This window comes from Oncorhynchus tshawytscha, linkage group LG24 (assembly GCF_018296145.1).
Source record: "Oncorhynchus tshawytscha isolate Ot180627B linkage group LG24, Otsh_v2.0, whole genome shotgun sequence".
Classification (NCBI taxonomy): Eukaryota; Metazoa; Chordata; class Actinopteri; order Salmoniformes; family Salmonidae; genus Oncorhynchus; species Oncorhynchus tshawytscha.
Window position 1 is genome coordinate 10,313,203 of NC_056452.1, and position 21,228 is coordinate 10,334,430.

General features: G+C 42.1%; 1 protein-coding gene across 1 annotated transcript; it reads right to left on the minus strand.

Moving 5' to 3' along the window:
• Positions 1–1,792: 1,792 nt before the first annotated feature.
• Positions 1,793–21,093, minus strand: ero1a (endoplasmic reticulum oxidoreductase 1 alpha). Its single transcript, XM_024429671.2, has 16 exons — positions 20,605–21,093; positions 9,958–10,077; positions 9,779–9,862; positions 9,518–9,562; positions 8,003–8,073; positions 6,247–6,320; positions 5,843–5,963; positions 5,612–5,658; positions 5,428–5,436; positions 5,299–5,325; positions 4,838–4,930; positions 3,948–4,194; positions 2,974–3,043; positions 2,742–2,828; positions 2,411–2,547; positions 1,793–2,241 (listed from the first exon to the last, which is right to left on the minus strand). Exons 1-16 carry the CDS (start codon positions 20,692–20,694, stop codon positions 2,181–2,183), a joined length of 1,383 nt encoding a protein of 460 aa, XP_024285439.1. The 5' UTR covers positions 20,695–21,093; the 3' UTR covers positions 1,793–2,180.
• Positions 21,094–21,228: the final 135 nt, after the last annotated feature.

The following is a 21,228-nucleotide window of genomic DNA, read 5'->3' on the forward strand; positions in this document are numbered from 1 at the left end:
TATCAATTGTCAACGCGTTTTACATATGTAGTGCAAAAATGTTTGAGGATAACGTAGTCAACCACTCGCCAATAAACCCATTGTGAAAAAGTACTGGAAGCAAAACGGTGCAACGTTTTTTAAAAGTTATTTTTAACCTAATACAGTATCTAAGGGGGCTTTCACACCCAATTGTTTGAGCGTTTTTTCCCGATTCAATTTGTACCGTGGTGCGGTTCGCTGCAGGCGAGAACGCAGTCCAGACCAAACACAGGGAAATAACCAGAGTCGCGCAGTATTAATGGTTGTTTGACTGCGACCATTTGATGAAATCCACGCAGCATCATAACTTTGTATTTCTGAAACATTCTCTGAGTAGCAGCGCATCTGATGCAGATTAGTGGAGAGGGCTATACTATGGAACACCGTTTGGGTCTTTGCGTGTCAAAAAAAGAAAAAAAAGATGTCAAATAAGCTTGTTGACCAATCGGGACCTGAATGACTGCACGTCACATACATTTAACGCGTTCATAATTTTTGTACGTGGTTATTACACTATCACTCATCTGTCACAATGATTCATCGATACGTATGCTATGATGCTGGTAGAGTTGTCTCGCGCACCGACAGTGCTGGTCATAAAAAAGCTAGCTAGCTCATGGATGCAAACAATGTTCTTCCCCAAAAACATAGCAAAACGACAATCTGTTTCAGTAGCTAGAGTTAGCTAGCTAGCTTGGGGTCATCTAAAATAACCCTAATTTATAAGACCGTTCTTATTTGATTAACTGTGGTCAGACCCATCTATGTGAAGCTAGACACAATAGTGGACTTTGCGGTTAGCCTTCAAAATAAAAGTGTAATTGACAGTGATGCAAATGAATACAAATAGTAGAATTATGACATAATTGAATAGATCATGCTAAACGAGGTTGAAATGTTATAAAATCAACAAAAGACAATCTGTTTAATTCACACTGGATTTAGAATAGAATTGCAATTTAGAATTGCATTAGGGGCATACTTATTTCACTGTACAGCATAAAATTAAAAAAAAAAAATATATATAACCTTTATTTAACTAGGCAAGTCAGGATGGCCTAGGAACAGTGGGTTAACTGCCTTGTTCAGGGGCAGAACGACAGATTTTTTACCTTTGTAGCTTAGGGAATCGTTTACTGGCCCAACACTGTAACCACTAGGCTTACATATGGATCATTGACATGGAGTATCAGTCTACTCAGTGACACCCAGAGAACATTAGTGTCATTGGTCTTATTGTGGGACTCTGACAGAACTGTGAATTGAGCCACATTTATTGTCAACTTGTGTGTATTGAACACTATTCCAGAGGAAAAACAAGTCTGATAACTCTGAGGAGGACATTGGGGAAAAATATCTTGGGTATTGAGTAGACTGATACCCCATTTCATTGATCCTCACTCCTTAGGTAAAGCTGTACAGTGCAATATGAATGTCAATACACACAATAGGCTGACTGGGGAGGTGATTTCAGTCACAGTCCCACAATAAGAGCTACAATGCTAATATTTGTGTAAACTCTTCACAGTTGTGTTCTGTGGGTGTCACCAAGTAGACTGGTAACCCATTTCATTGCTTCACATTCCAACCTTGTTTGACATGATCTAGTCTAAATAAGGCAGGATTCCACCAATTGTAACCTTCTGCATCACTTTCAAAAAGGCAAACCGCAAATTCCACTATTGTGCCTAATCGTTGTTGTGGCTAGCTTCACAACACAACCCGGTCTGGTCGAGCATCATGAAGCTAGCTGGCTGCTTATAGCGTTAGCTTTGGGCAACAGGGTTTCAGTAGCTGGCTAGCTATTTCTTTTCATGAACTGAAGAATACCAGAAGTTGCGGTCCAACAGAACATTCTGCAATTAAACTGTGTTATTTGATGTAACAAATACTCAAACTCTGATTCGAACTGTAGATCAAAACTTTGTGAAAACACCCTTATTGGCAAGTAGCTCAAAGGGGATTGGCTACGGACCATGTTCCTTTGTTTGTTTAGTTAGATGCCTTGTAAGTCACTTGTCAGGACTTTCACTTGTGTCTTTCAGCAGCCCCAAATACCCCAGCTACATGCTGATGCTGTTGTATTTTGAATCATTTCTAATCAACCTGGTTATTCTTTTGTGGGTATGTGGCTCTCTGTAGGGACGTGTGGGTTCAGGCTACCGGACCTTAGACAGCAGTGATCGGAAGTTCTCCAACTCTCTGATGCTGGTTGAAATCCTGAAAAATAAAATGTAAACCTTTTATTTTACACAATGAAGTTCCTGTATGAAATGGGTTTGAGTAGAGTTAAGAGTGGTTGAAAGTTAAAATCTATATGACCCCCACTTCTTTTATGTTGATTTGAACTTTTCGAGTATATCTAATTCTATGCCAGGAACTATTGTACCTTCCAAAGGCATTGAGGAGAGACACTATCTCTTGGCGACTGAGCTGGAAAGTGAGCCGGGCGCTGCCGGATTTGGGCAGAGCCTCGATCTGTCGCTCGGAAAACAAGATCTTCAGGGCTGTGCCTAACCCCTGAGTCTGCATGGAGTGAGAGTGTATACTTAGCATTCAAAACGACCTAAGTCACCTCAATCCCTCTACATTGGTCAAGGTGTCTACAATACAATATTACCTCACTAACTAAAGTAGATCTTTGTATCACCAAAATAAAATGTCTGAGCAGTCAAATATCAGACACACAAAGAGTTAAGAGGACTCTCCTGTTCACTCGCCTGTAGTTTTCCCCAGAGCCTGCACTTAAAGCAGCCCACACAGTCCATGATCCTGGAGATGTTGCGGAAGGTCAGCCTGAAATCCTCCTGATGTCAATGAAAAGAAAGAGCAATTACAACAGAAAGAGAAGCACAGATAGTGGTTTAGTAGTTCAACAGACATGACTACATAACGTCCATAGAGTTCAATGTGTTCTAAGAGTACTATACTGTAGGCCTATAGCATACTTACCTTGAGATTGGCAGCTTCCTCCTTATTCCCAGCAAACAGAGACGTCTCGTCAAAGTGCAAAGGGAAAGACCTGAGGGGTGTTAAAGAGTTTTTCACTGCGATGATACAACACAAGCAGGTACCTTTTAGAGTACATCAGCTTTTATGCAGCACTTTGAAATATCAGCTGATGTAAGAAGGGCTATATAAATACATTTGATTTGATGTAATATGCATATACATTATTTATGAAGCATATATGGAGTGCTTATGAAGACTGCATGAATATAGTACATTTATCATCAACTAGATTCAGCTGCGGGCCGATTCTTTCTTGAGCACTTGTTCGGGGGGCCGGAAAATAATTTCTAGATTGCAAATTGACCGCAAGAAGCCAAACCGATATAATGTTTGACTAAAACAATCATTTCAAACCTTGCTTACATTTGTATATGATCATGTGTCTCAATTATGAGTGAGAACACTTGGGAACAGATTTCTTGAATGAAAATCACTTGAAACTGATTTCCTGTTGTTTTTACAGTCTTTTATGTCCAACAAAAATGTTCATTTTTCCTCAGAAAACTTGGGGGGCCAAATAAAACCACCCGTGGGCAAAATTCAGTCCACCAGATTTTTATTTTTCCTTTATTTTACTAGGCAAGTCAGTTAAGAACAAATTCTTATTTTCCATGACAGCCTAGGAACAGTGGGTTAACTGAACGACAGATTTTGTACCTTGTCAGCTCGGGGATTTGAACTTGCAACCTTTCGGTTACTAGTCCAATGCTCTAACCACTAGGCTACCCTGCCACCACTAGGCTACCCTGCCACCCCTGGTGAACCCTGCTATAGTATGACTTTGTTTGTTTAACATGGTGTATCAATATACTGTTAATTCATCTGGACCGTGACCAAATACATATTTATACATTCTGCTTAGTGTTTAACATAATTGGATTGACCCAGTAATTCTTTGCCTGCAGTACACTCACTTGGCCACCTGGAGGAGCTCTAGGAGCACGCGTTTGTGTTGTCGGTCCTGGGTGGGTTGGCCAGTGTACAGCTGGAAGGAGGGGCGCTGGAGAAGAGGCAGGACTTTGGCCAGGGCACGCAGCTCGATCAGGTAGAGGAAGTAGAGGTTGCGCAGCCTCTTTGGGCCCTCGCCGTTGGTCAGCTGGGCATCGAAACGTTGTTGGAACTCAGAGACATTGTGACCCCACTTCTTCTGGAACCAGTTGTCTGAGAGGGAGGAGGAAGGAGGTGAGACTTTGGCCCTGTCCAGAAACAACCACTGGCCCATACCCCTTGGACACTTGTAGAGATCTGAGAGGATTTGATTTAATGAGTATCTTGCCACCTTGCCCTCTGATAGGCTTGCTTACATCTTGTCCAATCCTCTCAGATCTATCTGTCTAGGGGGAGGGGGTTGGGGCTAGCAGATGTTTCTGTGCAGGTTCTTTGATACACCCCTCATCAATGGACATATTGTAATACATATTCCCATTGCAGATATAAAGAGGTGAAAAGTAAATATGGTATAGGCATAACAGTTCATCTGGGCAACATGCAACTCCATCAAACATCTTTGGGATGAATTGGAACACCGACTGCGAGCCAGGCTTAATCGCCCATCAGTGCACGACCTCACTAATGCTCGTGGCTGTGGAAGCAAGTCCCAGCAGCAATGTTCCAACATCTAGTGGAAAGTCTTCCAAGAAGAGCAGAGGCTGTTATAGCAGCAAAGGGGGGACCAACTCCATATTAATGCCCATGATTTTGTAATGAGATTCTCAACAAGCAGGTGTCCACATACTTTTGGTCATGTAGTGTACCAACCAGCTTCCTCTTTGTGTGTGTGTGTGAGAGAGAGAGAGAGACTCACCATCTAGGAGGTACCGGGCACTCAGGTGTATGTTGATGCTAGAGTGGAGCCCAGAGACGAGCCTAAAGAAAGCCCTCTTTTCCACACACTGGCCTGGGAGGATATCGGGGATGATAGACAACAGAGGCTCATTGGTCAGTCAACCTAGCAACCTGTGCTGGCTCCAATATTTTATTTTCTCATTGTCCTTTTCTAGCACGTTAACCAAGACAGCTCGGCACAGAACAATAGTGTGAAAGGGGTAAATATGTATCAGAACATTGTGCTTTAAGATATTCATAGGACAATGAGTGGACATCATTGATTTACATTTTAGTAATTTAGCAGACGCTCAGAGTAATTAGCGTTAAGTGCCTTGATCAGGGGCACATTAGCAGACTTTTCACCTTGTCGGCTCTGGGATTCGAACCTCTCTAACTGCTAGGCTACTTGGTCAATGTTACAAGTGTTTTACTGCTTACCATCCAGCCAACTGTAAAATGTCTTCCCTGCAAAGACATGATATTATTAATTTTATGGGATACTCATTGAGCTCAACGAACAAACATTCCATGGTCCAAAATAACTATAATTGTAAACATGATCCTTACCATCAGTTCCTGTGGGTGGAAAGAAACAATAAAAGATCAATGAAAATCTTTGGTTGCAACTTGCAATACAAAATATATACTGTATATTCTTGAAACTTAGATCAATTTGAATTTATTCTTTAAAGCTAATTATTGCATTTGAAGATTATGGAATTACTACAGTGGGTAAATCAGGTGGACTTACCACTGTAAGATGCCAGAGGATTTAGAGGTCGCTTCACAGTGTATGGTCTGAGGAAAATCATATTGTAGCCTACTGTTAACATCCAAAATCTAAAGTGGCAACTGATTCACATCCAAGGGAAGCATTTATGAACATTTATAAGCATTACAACTCATAAGCATGTATGACATGCATAAAGCATTTCTAATGACTTATTCATGAAAGTTATTATAAAGTGTAACCAAACCTTACTTGAAGCAGTTCTCCTCATAGATGCTGTTCCAGATTTGCCAGGCCTCGGGCCCCTTGTATCCAGTGAAGCGCTCTGGATTTAGCAGTAGATCCACGTACTGGGAATCAGGAGACTCCTCATCTTAGAATAAACAGCGTATGAATGAACCTTCATAAAGAGGATGAGTCTGTTGCATCTATTCTACCATACTGCAGCCTACTATAGGATACTGTAGCCTACAGCACAAGAGGATGCTAAGAGGATGGAAGATTTAACATCCCTCTTGAATGAAAGGCTGTTGCCTCAGGCACAAATAATGTTAAGTCTAGCTGTCCTTCACAGATATTTGGACGAGTTTAACATTCAAAATATTTAAATTCGACAAAATCCTTCACTGAGAAGAGAACATGTTTGGCTTACTTACCATCAATCACACAGAATCGCTCTGCCTCGTCATCATGCTTGTTCCATTCCAGGAGGGCCTGTCTGGTCTCCTTACTGCACAGAGAAACAACCACATGGATGTCAAGTTATTGATCCAACACAAGAGATGAAGTAGTATCAGGCCCAGTCCTGGCCGTTCTGCCGCCCTAGGAGAGACAAAACAAATAGCTGCTTTCCGCAAAACTACAATAGTCCCAACAAGCAAAATACATATTTTCCAGATGTTGAAATCAGGTTCCGTTTTGGTTCTGAATGAAAGTTGAAAAGATGATTGGGTCAGATTTGGTCCAGAATCTATGTTAAAACGATGTCGATCTGTGCTTACTGGGGTGTAGCCTACAGCGATGGCCCGCAATATAATTGTATGAATGCCCATCCATGTGGTAGGACTACCATTTGTAACAGGCAGTTGCATTGACTTAATTAGTCCTGATTACTGTGACTAATCACAATAACTATTTAAGCTCTGAATATCAGCTACCCAACTTTATCAGGAGTTATCCTGAGCGTATTTGCATTGAGAATCAATGTGTTTACACAGCAGGAAATGCAGAAGTTGATTCTTTTTCTCTCATCAAAAATGTGCAGATACAAACTTGAAACCCACTGGTCATGACAATTTGCCCACAGGATGAAACTCCTGGACAGCAGTTGTAAAGTAGCCTGATTGTCCATTCCATAGTCAATTTTACTTTGACCTGGTTTTAAAATATGTTGATTGTTAACATGTCAGCGCATTATTATTCTTTTTTTTGGTTGTATTTTACCCACTTTTCGCCCCAATTTTGTAATATCCAATTGCAATCCAATTACGATCTTGTCTCATAGCTGCAACTCCCTAATGGTCTCGGGAGAGACGAAGGTCGAGTCATGCGTCCTCCGAAACATGACCGCCAAACAGCGCTTCTTAACACCCGCCAGCTTAACCAGGAAGCCAGCTGCACCAATGTGCCGGAGGAAACACCGTTCAACTGATGACCGGAGGTCAGCCTGCAGGCGCCCAGCCCGCCACAAGGAGCTGCTAGAGCGCGATAAGGCAAGTAAAACCCCCTGGCCAAACCCTCCCCCAACCCAGACAACTCTGAGCCAATTGTGTGCTGCCCTAAGGGACTTCCGGTCACGGCCGGTTGTGACACATCCTGGGATCAAACCCAGGTCTGTATTGATGCCTCAAGCACTGCAATGCAGTGCCTGAGACCGCTACACCACTCGTAAGGCCCAGCGCATTTTTTATTTGATGAGCGCCATTTAGGTTAGGCTATCTGAACGAGAAACCTGATGCATGATGTAAAAAGTGTCCGTTTATTCACATTATCATACATTTTATATCCAGTCTGTAGGCTACAGAAAAGACCACATAGGACAGATTATATCTGCTACATGTTTTATGTTCGATTATATTTTTGATGAAACATTGGTAGAGTGCCGCAGCGATTAGTCTGTCCAACAGCACCCTGGAGTGGCACGCTGGGAATGGACAAGCAAAATATTTTGCGCCCCTGCCTTTGACAAAGTTGGCACTGTTTATCACAGAGCGTCATCAGTGCTCACCTTGAAAGCCCATATGCTTTTTGAGAGAAATTGTCATTGTTTTTGGGAAGAATTATGTGAGGTTTTATTTGTTGTTGGAGGTGCGTCTTGGTCAGTTTAGCTCAGAAAATGCCACCCTCGTCAATCTGCCGCCATGGGCGGCCGCCTAATGCTACATCAGACTTGGCATAGAACTCGTACCTTACCTGAGGGAGCTGTCCACTGCTCCAAGCGTCTCAGCCTTCTCACACTCCTGGTTGTTTGCTTCAGCCGAGTACTACACGCATACACACACAAACATAGTTCAAATGTTTTAGCACATTTACACTTGAAGTCCGAAGTTAACATGCATTTAAACTCAGTTTTTCACAATTCCTGACATTTAATCCTAGTAAAAAATCCCTGTCTTAGATCAGTTAGGCTCACAACTTCATTTTAAGAAAGTGAAATGTCAGAATAATAGTAGAGAGAATGATTTATTTCAGCATTTCTTTCTTTCATCATATTCCCAGTGGGTCAAAAGTTTACATACACTCAATTAGTATTTGGTAGCATTGCCTTTAAATTGTTTAACTTGGGTCAAACGTTTTGGGTAGCCTTCCACAAGCTTCCCACAATAAGTTGAGTGAATTTTGGCCCATTCCTCCTGACAGAGCTGGTGTAACTGAGTCCGCTTTGTAGGACTCCTTGCTCGCACACGCTTTTTCAGTTCTGCCCACAAATCTTCTATAGGATTGAGGTCAGGGCTTTGTGATGGCCACTCCAATACCTTGAATATGTTGTCCTTAAGCCATTTTGCCACAACTTTGGAAGTATGCTTGGGGTCATTGTCCATTTGGAAGACCCATTTGCAACCAAGCTTTAACTTTAACTGATGTCTTGAGATGTTGCTTCAATATATCCACATAATATTCGGTCCTCATGACGCCATCTATTTTGTGAAGTGCACCAGTCCCTCCTGCAGCAAATCACCCCCACAACATGATGCTGCCACCCCTATTCTTTACGGTTGGGATTGTGTTCTTCAGTTTGCAAGCCTCCCCCTTTTTCCTCTAAACAGTTATATTTTTGTTTCATCAGACCAGATGACATTTCTCCAAAAAGTACGATCTTTGTCCCCATGTGCAGTTGAAAACCGTAGTCTGGCTTTTTTATGGTGGTTTTGGAGCAGTGGCCTCTTCCTTGCTGAGCGGCCTTTCAGGTTATGTCGATATAGGACTCGTTTTACTGTGGATATACATACTGTAGATACTTTGTACCTGTTTCCTCCAGCATCTTCACCAGGTCCTTTGCTGTTGTTCTGGGATTGATTTGCACTTTTCGCACCAAAGTACGTTCATGTCTAGGAGACAGAACGCGTCTCCTTCCTGAACAGAGTGAATTTTCTGGAATTCTCCAAGCTGTTTAAAGGCAGTCAACTTAGTGTATGTAAACTTCTGACCCACAGGAATTGTGATACAGTGAAATCATTTGTCTGTAAACAATTGATGGAAAAATCACTTGTGTCATACACAAAGTAGATGTCCTGACCGACTTGCCAAAACTATAATTTGTTAACAAGACATTTGTGGAGTGTTTGAAAAATGAGTTTTAATGACTCTAACCTAAGTCTATGTAAACTTCCGACTTCAACTGTAAATGGCCTAAGTGCACTACAGTAGCTATGTGATATGACCCTCATTTCAAATAATTCCCCTTCATAAAGTTCTTAATCATATTACCTTATTGTGATGGCCATTTGTTTTGATTCCCTCTGGAACCTCATTCTGTGGAACATGAGTACAATCTTAAAAGGTCACCTATGTAGCTTTATGGGCGACCCGACCATATATATATATATATATGTGTGAGTTATAGAGCCGTCATTCTCATTGAAAGCAAGTCTAATAAGCAGTAGAGCCGTTCTATTGCTATGCACTTAACTTATATGAATCCTTATTTGATCAGTGACAGAGGTAGGCCAACGTTAGAAAGATACTCACTGGTGGACATGGGATCACGGCACAGTTCTTTTGCCCACAGAGGCCACTGTCTGTCCAGAATGGACATGGCTTATTCAGGTTCACCTAAAGAACGGCGTAGAGATTTACAGATAGAGATTTTATCATGATATACTGTAGTTGGGACACATGAAGTGACAGGTGTGAGAAGTCTGACTTGCCTTATAAAACCTGAAATAGTCGGACTCAAGCAGCTTCTGAAGTTTGGGGAAGAGTCGCTCATTGTTGAAGGCATCAATTGTCTCCACATCACAAGCGCAGTCATCCAAGCTACCGGTCACCTGTGATAACAAAAGAAAGTGTACTTCATGAACTGTAAGCCTACTTCAACTGTAGGGCCTATAATTCATAATTCAAACTTTGATCTGAAAACAGTTTGCCATAGGGTGGAGAGAAATGTTTGCATTTTTATGTATCTGATCGAGAGTGACTAACAAAAGCAATGGGGGCCCTCCTAGTCAGTAATTCGATCATGATTACTACAAGTTTAGTTAGCTGGCTAGACCAATCTAAAAACATTTTGCCTGACATGGGGTAATTGAGTGACTGTCAGTGACTGACCTAACAAGAGGAAAAACTGCTGATGCACAACCACATTAAAAAATTGCACCTTGTGTATTCTACAATTTCAAAGGAAAATTCTACCCAAAAATGATATTTTGGCATTTGTTTCATTAGTCCATTATTGACATAGTCCCGAAATGTTTAGCTTATCAGCAATAAAGTTTTCAAGATATTTAAGTTTCAAAATACAGAAATCATCCCCTTATTATGTATTTTGGAAAATGCATATGATGCAAAATAGTTTTTTGGGGTGGAGTTTCCCCTTTAACTCTTGATTGATCAGTTGCCCATCCCAGTCATAAACAAATGTGACCCGATTCAGGAAACTAGGCGTATGTCACAAGTCACGACTTCACAGGAGAGCCATTTGAAAGTAAAAAATATTGTTTTATCAAAATGTTTTTTGGCAGAAATGCCTTCTTGAACATGTGAACTTTCATGTTCCTTAATAACAAACATTTATGCCATCTGTAAATACGAATAAAGTTGTTTAAAATTACAAGCCTTGTTGGTTTAGCCAAAGAAAAAGTCAGGAACCTTCCGGTTAGCCATGATTGGCTGAGATAATGACTGGGCTGGACATGCCGAGAGATGAGTTTCAGATTGTTCTGCGATGTAGCATCTTGTGTCTATAAAAAGGAGCTGCTCGTTTAGTGTAGATAATATTTTCTACTCCAGTTTTTTTCTAAAGATATAATGTTAGTCATGGAGAACTGCAAATATATTGCTACTGCTCTCAATTACATTGCAGCCCTGAATTTCAGGCGCTAACGACAAAGGTCAGTTGGATAAAGTTGTGATGGACTACTTTCTGGAGGACGATCGTGCCTCTCTGAATCAGACGATGAGGAAATCCCCGATTTCGGTCAAAGCATTTTCATTGAAGAAGACATTGTAGAGTCTTCTGATGACGGCGATGGGGAAGAAACGGCGATCAACAGTGTTGTTGTTTCACGGAAGAAGTTGATCGAGTTTTGAAATCAGTGGAACACAACGGGCCAAACAAGCAGTGCAAACTAAATGAAAATGACACAGGACGTCTTATTTAATGAAAGTGGTTGCAGTGTGCTGTGAAGCTTTCATCCATGTATATGGGTAAGAATCTAGCTAAAGTTTCAGATAGTATACGTTTCTAATTTTGTCAGAAAGTTGCTGTTAGCTAGCCAGCTGTAGTTCGATAGCTGGCTTGCTAGCTAATGTTAACATTGAACCTAATTTATTTGGTAAACTTTAGCTATGACAATCGGTTTGTATTGCTAGTAACGTTACTCTATGGATTGGGATTAGAGTACATTTTTTAGCTTGCTGACGTGACATGTCGAAACAAAAGACCAAGTTAAAGCTTGCTGTTAGTGATGTTTTCTCAGAATGCCATTTCACATTACTAGTTATAGCCTAATGTCAGCTAGCTAACGTTAACATTGAACCTAATTTATTTGGTTAACTCTAGCTATGACAATCAGTTTCTATTGCTAGTAATGTTACTTTATGGGTTGGGATTATTATTTTTTAGCTAGCTAATGTTACATGTCTAAACAAAAGATCCCAAGTTAAAGCTTACTGTGAGCTAGCTAACGTTAGATGGCTGGCTTGCTAGCTAACATTCATTTACGTGTATGAAGTGTGTGTAACATTAGTGAGGTTATCTCAGAATGCCATTTCGCATCTATTGTATAATAATGCAAAAATATTTGTATCTGGAATTTGTCTTTCAACATCAGTAGAACACACCGGACTCTCCTCCACCAGTCATACAAGGAGAATGGTCTAATGCCTCCCATCATAAAGAGAGCTGGCCCAAGCAAGCAAAGGCAGCAGCGCAGTCATCAACTACATGCACCATTTCTTCACCAACTATTGAGTTGGGGAAACAAGTCTGGTCCTGAATTGTGATAACTGCAGTGGCCAAAACAAGAACAGGTTTGTGCTCGGATATTGAGCCTGGCGGACCATGCACAAACTCCACCAGTCTGGACCTTGACTTCCAGATCACAGGCCATACCAAGTTTGCCCCCGGCTGGTGCTTCGGCCTCATCAAGCAGCGCTTCTGAAAGACAAAAGTGAACACTTTGTCTGAGATTGCTGGTGTTGTGAAGAACAGCACTGTGACAGGGGTCAACATCCCACAGCTGGCTGGACTGGAGGATGCTACGGTGCTGGTGGAAAGCTATGACTTGTTACATGTGGTCTTACAGACGGTATAACACCTGACTCCGTGCTTCAGGCCGCTGCCACAGATCAAGCTGTACCAGCAATTCAGGTCAAAATAATTTTCATGGCATTGTATGAGGTTATTCTTCTTATTTAAACATGAGAGGTGAATTGATGTTGTGCAGGGTTGCAATGTTTTCTGATTTTTTGTTTGTTATTATTCCATTTTACAGCTTCGATGCTCTGGAGTCTGGTGTTGTCGCCAAGAAGCGTTCGGGAACTGTCAGGACCAGGTTTCAGCTGCTGCACAATGCTGATATCCTTCCTCACATAGATGGTCTGCCTGTACAAGCACCACCTGGACTGGACACAGCTAAACAAACTTATCTTTATGAGAAGATGAGGGAGTTTTGCGACAAAGAGGCTATGGACATCACATACCCTGCACCAAAGTCAAGGGCAGGACAGAAACAGGCTCTCCGAATATAGATTCCCTTGTTCATGCGTGGTTCAGACGGACCAGTCATCAGCACTATCTGCAGTTATTCTATTCAAATGACTCTCTCCTAACACACACACACACACGCCATACGTTGCTGCTACCATTTATTATCCTGCTGCTCAGCCATTTTACCCCTGATTGTATGCATATAACTAAACTCAGCAAAAAAAAACGACGGCCCTTTTTCAGGACCCGGTCTTTCAAAGATAATTTGTAAAAATCCAAATAACTTCACAGATCTTCATTGTTTAAAACACTGTTTCCCATGCTTGTTCAATGTTCAATGAACCATAAACAATTAATGAACATGCACCTGTGGAACAGTTAAGACACTAACAACATACAGACGGTAGGCAATTCATGTCACAGTTATGAAAACTTAGGACACTAAAGAAGCCTTTCTACTGACTCTGAAAAACACCAAAAGAAAGATGCCCAGGGTCCCTGCTCATCTGCGTGAACATGCCTTAGTGATGCTGCAAGGAGGCATGAGTACTGCAGATGTGGCCAGGGCAATAAATTGCAATGTTCATACTGTGAGATGCCTAAGACAGCGCTACAGGGAGACAGGACAGACAGCTGATCATCCTCGCAGTGGCAGACCACGTGTAACAACACCTGCACAGGGTCGGTACATCCAAACATCACACATGCGGGACAGGTACAGGATGGCAACAACAACGGCCTGAGTTACACCAGGAATGCATTATCCCTCCATCAGTGCTCAGACTGTCCACAATAGGCTGAGACAGGCTGGACTGAGGACTTGTAGGCCTGCTGTAAGGCATGTCCTCACCAGACATCACCGGCAACAATGCCGCCTATGGGCACAAACCCACCGTCGCTGGACCAGACAGGACTGGCAAAAAGTGCTCTTCACTGATGACTCGCGGTTTTGTCTCACCAGGGGTGATGGTCGGATTTGCGTTTATCGTCGAAGGAATGAGCATTACACCGAGGCCTGTACTCTAGAGCGGGATCGATTTGGAGGTGGAGGATCCTTCATGGTCTGGGGCGGTGTGTCACAGTATCATCGGACTGAGCTTGTTCTTATTGTAGGCAATCTCAACGCTGTGCGATACAGGGAAAACATCCTTCTCCCACATGTGGTACCCTTCCTGCATGCTCATCCTGACATGACCCTCCAGCATGACAGTGCCACCAGCCATACTGCTCGTTCTGTGCATGATTTCCTGCAAGACAGGAATGTTAGTGTTCTGCCATGGCCAGCGAACAGCCCGGATCTCAATCCCATTGAGCACGTCTGGGACCTGTTGGATCGGAGAGTGAGGGCTAGGGCCATTCCCCCCAGAAATGTCCGGGAACTTGCAGGTGCCTTGGTGGAAGAGTGGGGTAACATCTCACAGCAGGAACTGGCAAATCTGGTGAAGTCCACGAGGAGTAGATGCACTGCAGTACTCAATGCAGCTGTTGGCCACACCAGATACTGACTGTTAGTTTTGATTTTGACTCCCCCTTTGTTCAGGGACACAATATTCCATTTCTGTTAGTCACCATCTGTTGAACTTGTTCAGTTTATGTCTCAGTTATCGAATATTATGTTCATTCAAATATTTACACGTTAAGTTTGCTGAAAATAAACGCAGTTGACAGTGAGAGGACGATTCTTTTTTTGCTGAGTTTACATTGTCTATCACTGATATCGTTATTGATATTGTTCTTGTACATACTGTATATTATTTTAACACTATCTATTTCTGATTTTGCTACTATGCAAGTAAACATTTGGCTGTACCGTTTACACCTTCTGTAGAGACCCATCCACTTAGCAATATAATTGATGTGTGGTTGTAACATGATTTTGTGACATACCACAATATGTGACTGTATCAAGTATTCACCACATAAATATATGGCGCATCCATCTGTTTATGTACTGTACATGTGCACCTCGCTCAGTTTTCAATTCAGGTAGCCTGGCCTTAACTTTCAGCATGTATGAAATACTAAATGTGTGTGTATCAGTATATAAAGTATGCTAATGTACTGGTGTGAAGGCATTTGGGCAGTGGTCAAAAGTACTTAAGTAGTACTTTACAGTATTTTTACTTCAGTATTTTTGGGGGGGTATCTGTACATTACTTTACTATTTCTGGAAACTTTTACTTCACTGTCTGTTTGTTCCCACACTCGGGATTCTGACTCTCTATTGGTTACAAAGACTGTTGGCCTCCCATCCTATTCTAACCAACTCTCGCCGGCTTTATTCATGTTACCTGATGAAATTGCTGTACAATATGATCTTGTTGCCATCTGATGCACATTCAGATGTCATAAATCAACACTGCAGAGCTATACCTGTACTATGCCTTGATTGTATTACTGTTGATGATATCTGGAAATGTGCATGTACACTCTGGCCCATCTACTGTTGCTAGCCCCAATTCTGACTTGTGCTCTGATATCTGCTCCACTGATTTCTGCTCTCGAAAAAGCCTGGATTTTTTGCACATTAACACTAGAAGCTTATTACCTAAAATGGATCAATTGAAAGTGTGGGTTCACAGCTCCAATCCAGATGTGTTGGTCATTACTGAGATGTGGTTAAGGAAGCGTGTTTTGAATACTGATGTTAACCTTTCTGGTTATAACCTTTATTCGGCAAGACAGCTCTTCCAAAGGTGGGGGAGTGGCAATCTTTAGTGCTCGGTTGTCTCCAAGTCTGTCCCCAAACAATGTGATTTGCTGGTTTTAAACTTTAAACATTCAAAATACCTCTTTGTTGACTGTTGCTAGGTGCTATCGTTCTCCATCAGCACCGGCCTGTACCCTAAGCTCTCTCTTGGCCTCTTACACTAAGTCTGAATTTGTCCTGCTAGGTGACCTAAACTGGGATATGCTTAAACCTCCTGACCAAGTCCTAAAGCAATGGGACTCCCTAAATCTCTCAGATTATCACCAATCCCACAAGGTATGACTCCCAACAACCAGAAAAGGCTACTCTCCTCGATGTTATCCTCACAAATAATCCTGATAGGTATCAATCTGGTATTTTCTGTAATAACCTTAGTGATCACTATTTTAAATTGGTATAGAATCAGCTAAGTTTGTTTCACTCACTGCTTTAGCACACTCTGAATCCTGAATCCTGGCTGAATCCTGGCTTAGGAAAACCACCAAAAACCCTAAAATCTCCATGGCTAACTATAACATTTTCCGCCAAGATAGAACTGCCAAAGGGGGCGGTGTTGCAATCTACTGCAAAGATTGCCTGCAGAGTTCTGTATTACTATCCAAGTCTGTACCCAAACAATTCGAGCTTCTACTTCTAACAATTCACCTTTCCAGAAACAAGACTCTCACTGTTGCCACTTGCTATAGACCTCCCTCTGCCCCCAGCTGTGCCCTCGATACCATATGTGAATTGATTGCCCCCCATCTATCTTCAGAGCTCGTGCTACTAGGTGATCTAAACTGGGACATGCTTAACACCCCGGCCATCCTACAATCTAAGCTTGATGCCCTCAATCTCACACAAATTATCAATGAACCTACCAGGTACAACTCCAAATCCGGAAACACGGGCACCCTCATATATGTCATGCTAACTAACTCGCCCTCCAAATATACCTCTGCTGTTTTCAATCAAGATCACTGCCTCATTGCCTGCATTCGTAATGGGTCCGCGACCAAACGACCATGCCTCATAACTGTCAAACGCTCCCTAAAACACTCCTGCGAGCAGGCCTTTCTAATCGACCTGGCTGGGGTATCATGGAATGACATTGACCTCATCCCGTCAGTAGATGATGCCTGGCTATTCTTTAAAAGTGCCTTCCTCACCATCTTAAATAAGCGTGCCACAGTCAAAAAACTTAGAGCTAGGAATAGTCCTTGGTTCACTCCAGACCTGTCAGCCCTTGACCAGCACAAAAACATCCTGTGGCGTTCTGCATTAGCATCGAATAGCCCCCGTGATATGCAACTTTTCAGGGAAGTTAGGAACAAATATACACAGGCAGTTAGGAAAGCTAAGGCTAGCTTTATCAAACAGAATTTTGCATCCTGTAATACTAAATTCAAAAAAGTTCTGGGACACTGTAAAGTCCATGGAGAATAAGAGCACCTCCTCCCAGCTGCCCACTGCTCTGAGGCTAGGAAACACGGTCACCACCGATAAATCCACTATAACTGAGAATTTTAAAAAGCATTTCTCTACAGCTGGCCATGCTTTCCACCTGGCTACCCCAGTCAACTGCCCGGCATCCTCCACAGCAACCCGCCAAAGCCCCCACCATTTCTCCTTCACCCAAATAGCTGATGTTCTGAAAGAGCTGCAAAATCTGGACCTCTACAAATCAGCCGGGCTAGACAATCTGGACCCTCTCTTTCTAAATTTATCTGCAGAAATTGTTGCAACCCCTATTACTAGCCTGTTCAAACTCTTTTTCGTATCGTCTGAGATTCCCAAAGATTGGAAAGCTGCCGCGGTCATCCCCCTCTTCAAAGGGGGTGACACTCTAGACCCAAACTGCTACAGACCTAAATCTATCCTACCCTGTCTTTCTAAGGTCTTCGAAAGCCAAGTCAACAAACAGATTACCGACCATTTCGAATCCGACCGTACCTTCTCCGCTATGCAATCTGGTTTCAGAGCTGGTCATGGGTGCATCTCAGCCATGCTCAAGGTTCTAAATGACATCATAACCGCCATAGATAAGAGACACTACTGTGCAGCCGTATTCATCGACCTGGCCAAGGCTTTCGACTCTGTCAATCACCACATTCTTATTGGCAGACTCGACAGCCTTGGTTTCTCAAATGATTGCCTCGCCTGGTTTACCAACTACTTCTCAGACAGAGTTCAGTGTGTCAAATCGGAGGGCCTGTTGTCCAGGCCTCTGGCAGTTTCTATGGGGGTGCCACAGGATTCAATCCTCGGGCCGACTCTCTTCTCTGTATACATCAATGATGTTGCTCTTGCTGCTGGTGATTCTCTGATACTCCTCTATGCAGATGACACCATTCTGTATACTTCTGGCCCCTCTTTGGACACTGTGTTAACGAACCTCCAGACGACCTTCAATGCCATACAACTCTCCTTCCTTGGCCTCCAACTGCTCTTAAATGCAAGTAAAACTAAATGCATGTTATTCATCCGATCACTGCCCGCACCTACTCGCCCATCCAGCATCACTACTCTGGATGGCTCTGACTTAGAATACGTGGACAACTACAAATACCTAGGTGTCTGGTTAGACTGTAAACTCTCCTTCCAGACTCACATTAAGCATCTCCAATCCAAAATTCAATCTAGAATCGGCATCCTATATCGCAATAAAGCATCCATCACTCATGCTGCCAAACATACCCTCGTAAAACTGACCATCCTCGACTTCGGTGATGTCATCTATAAAATAGCCTCCAAGACTCTACTCAACAAACTGGATGCAGTCTATCACAGTGCCATTCGTTCTGTCACCAAAGCCCCATACACTACCCACCATTGCGCCCTGTACGCTCTCGTTGGTTGGCCCTCGCTTCATACTCGTCGCCAAACCCAACTGGCTACAGGTTATCTACAAATCTTTGCTAGGTAAAGCCCTGCCTTATTTCAGCTCACTGGTCACAATAGCAGCACCCACTCGTAGCACATGCTCCAGCAGGTATATCTCACTGGTCACCCCCAAAGCCAATTCCTCCTTTGGTTGTCTTTCCTCACAGTTCTCTGCTGCCAATGACTGGAACGAACTGCAAAAATCTCTGAAGCTGGAGACTCATATCTCCCTCACTAGCTTTAAGCGCCAGCTGTCAGAGCAGCTCACAGATCACTGCACCTGTACATAGCCCATCTGTAAACAGCCCATCTATCTACCTACCTCATCCCCATACTGTATTTATCTTGCTCCTTTGCACCCCAGTATCTCTTCTTGCACATTCATCTTCTGCACATCTACCATTCTAGTGTTTAATTGCTATATTGTAATTACTTCGCCACCACGGCCTATTTATTGCCTTAACTCCCTTATCTTACCTCATTTGCACTCACTGTAAATATACTTTTCGTTCTCTTTTGTTCTACTGTATATGTTTTGTTTAATCCATGTGTAACTCTGTTGTATGTGTCGAATTGCTATGCTTTATCTTGGCCAGGTCGCAGTTGCAAATGAGAACTTGCTCTCAACTAGCCTACCTGGTTAAATAAAGGTGAAATAAATTTAAAAAATTAAAAATTTCAAAGACTCAGTCATGGACACTCTTACTGACAGTTGTGGCTGCTTTGTGTGATGTATTGTTTTCTCTCGATCTTTGTGCTGTTGACTGTGCCCAATGTTTGTACCATGTTTTGTGCTGCTACCATGTTGTGTTGCTACCATGTTGTTGTTATGTTGCTGCCTTGCTATGTTGTTGCCTTAGGTCTCTCTTTATGTTGTGTTGTCTCTTGTTGGGATGTCTGTTTTGTCCTATATTTATATTGCATTTATTTATTTTAATCTTATGCCCTGGTCCCCGCAGGAGGCCTTTTGGTAGGCCGTCATTGTAAATATTAATTTGTTCTTAACTGACTTGCCTAGTTACATAATGGTTAAATAAATAATAATGTACTATTTACACCATACATTTTCCCTGACACCCAAAAGTACTCGACAGGAAAATTGTCTAATTCACACACATATCAAGAAAACATCCCTACTGCATCTGATCTGGCAAACTCACTAAACACAAACGCTTTGTTTGTAAATTATGTCTGAGTGCTGGAGTGTGCCCCTGAATACCTGTCAATAATTTATAAAAATAGAAAATTGTGCAGTCTGATTCAATAAGGAATTTCAAATGATTTATACATTTACTCAAGTATGACAATTTAGTACTTTTTCCACCACTGGATGTGGCTGGGGGTTATAGCATTTCTTTCACATGACCCATCAATTTAGACAAGAGTGTCTGGGTAAGTGTCATCTAATATTTTTATCTGGACACTGTTTACCTGGAATATTTTCTTATTGTAGGCTACTACCACTTTTAGACTTACCTACACTACACAATGTTTAGCACATGGCCTCATGTGAATCCTTAGAGAGATGGGTGGGGCTGGCTTAAGAGGGTGTGAACAATGCTGAATGGGTGTAGACAAAGGAGAGCTCTCCAGTAGGTACCAACAATTCTAAGGCCATTTTCTCAAAAGTGAGTTTATAAGTGTATCAACATACAAAGCACAATTACGTTCCCATTGTTTCTAAAAAAAAAAATGCTTTGTATGATACATTTTGTAGCTCTGAGTCTCTACTTTTATCCAATGTAAACAAACCAATTTCAAATGTTGCTACATAAGACCGAATCCAGGTGAGTCACATTTTAAAGTTAAACATTGTTTACAGCGACTCTGAACAACAAAACCTAATGGAGGCATAGAACCTATTTTAGGTTATTATATAGTAAGACAGTAGTTGTACCAGCTCATTGATAAGTTATATTCCTCAAGAATCAATGGGTAGGCTAGAAATTGAAAATATCCCAGAATGTGTTCTAAAAGTTTCCGAGGCATTCGTCATAGTGCAACAAATATCAAACCAATAGAAATGTCTAGTAGACCGCAGCAAAATATTAGTAGCCGAAGAGCATTGATTACCTGGCAGAAACACCCGTGCGCGGCAGAGCTCGAGCTTGACACCTGGAGGTAATACATCGAAAGAACACCCAGAAAAACATACCGCTTCATTTGGTTGCAAATAGTTGTAATTCAACACTTTTAAAAGTTAAGAGATTGAAGCCAAACGTTGCCGTTAATTCGGAGGAAAATGCTCCAGTCACACCGAGGTAAGGTTATGTATGATTCATCAAGAGATTTATCCCATGCTCATAAGCAGATATGTTTTATATAATGACGAGACGCTCATGTCTCCGCCCTAACAATGGGAGTCATTGTCCCAAAGGCTGAAAGGCACACTACAAGTTAAGTTCCAAAAAAAAGTTCCATTAGAAACGCATTGGGTTGATTTTGGCTAGAATTAAATATCTCACTTCGCCTCTTCCGCTCTGTTATGAGCAATTGACAGCGTTTGGTAGACGCTTTTAGCATTGGTTATCCGTGGAAGTTTGAATATTCACTCCATGCAATGGAAAAGGCTCACCTGAACATATATTCAGCAACCTCAGTTTATCTGACATTGTTTAAACTATCGTGGACCAAATGGTCACGTAATTCACGTAGTCGAGTGAGGCAACCGGAAGCCTGCTTGCCTCACTCGATTAC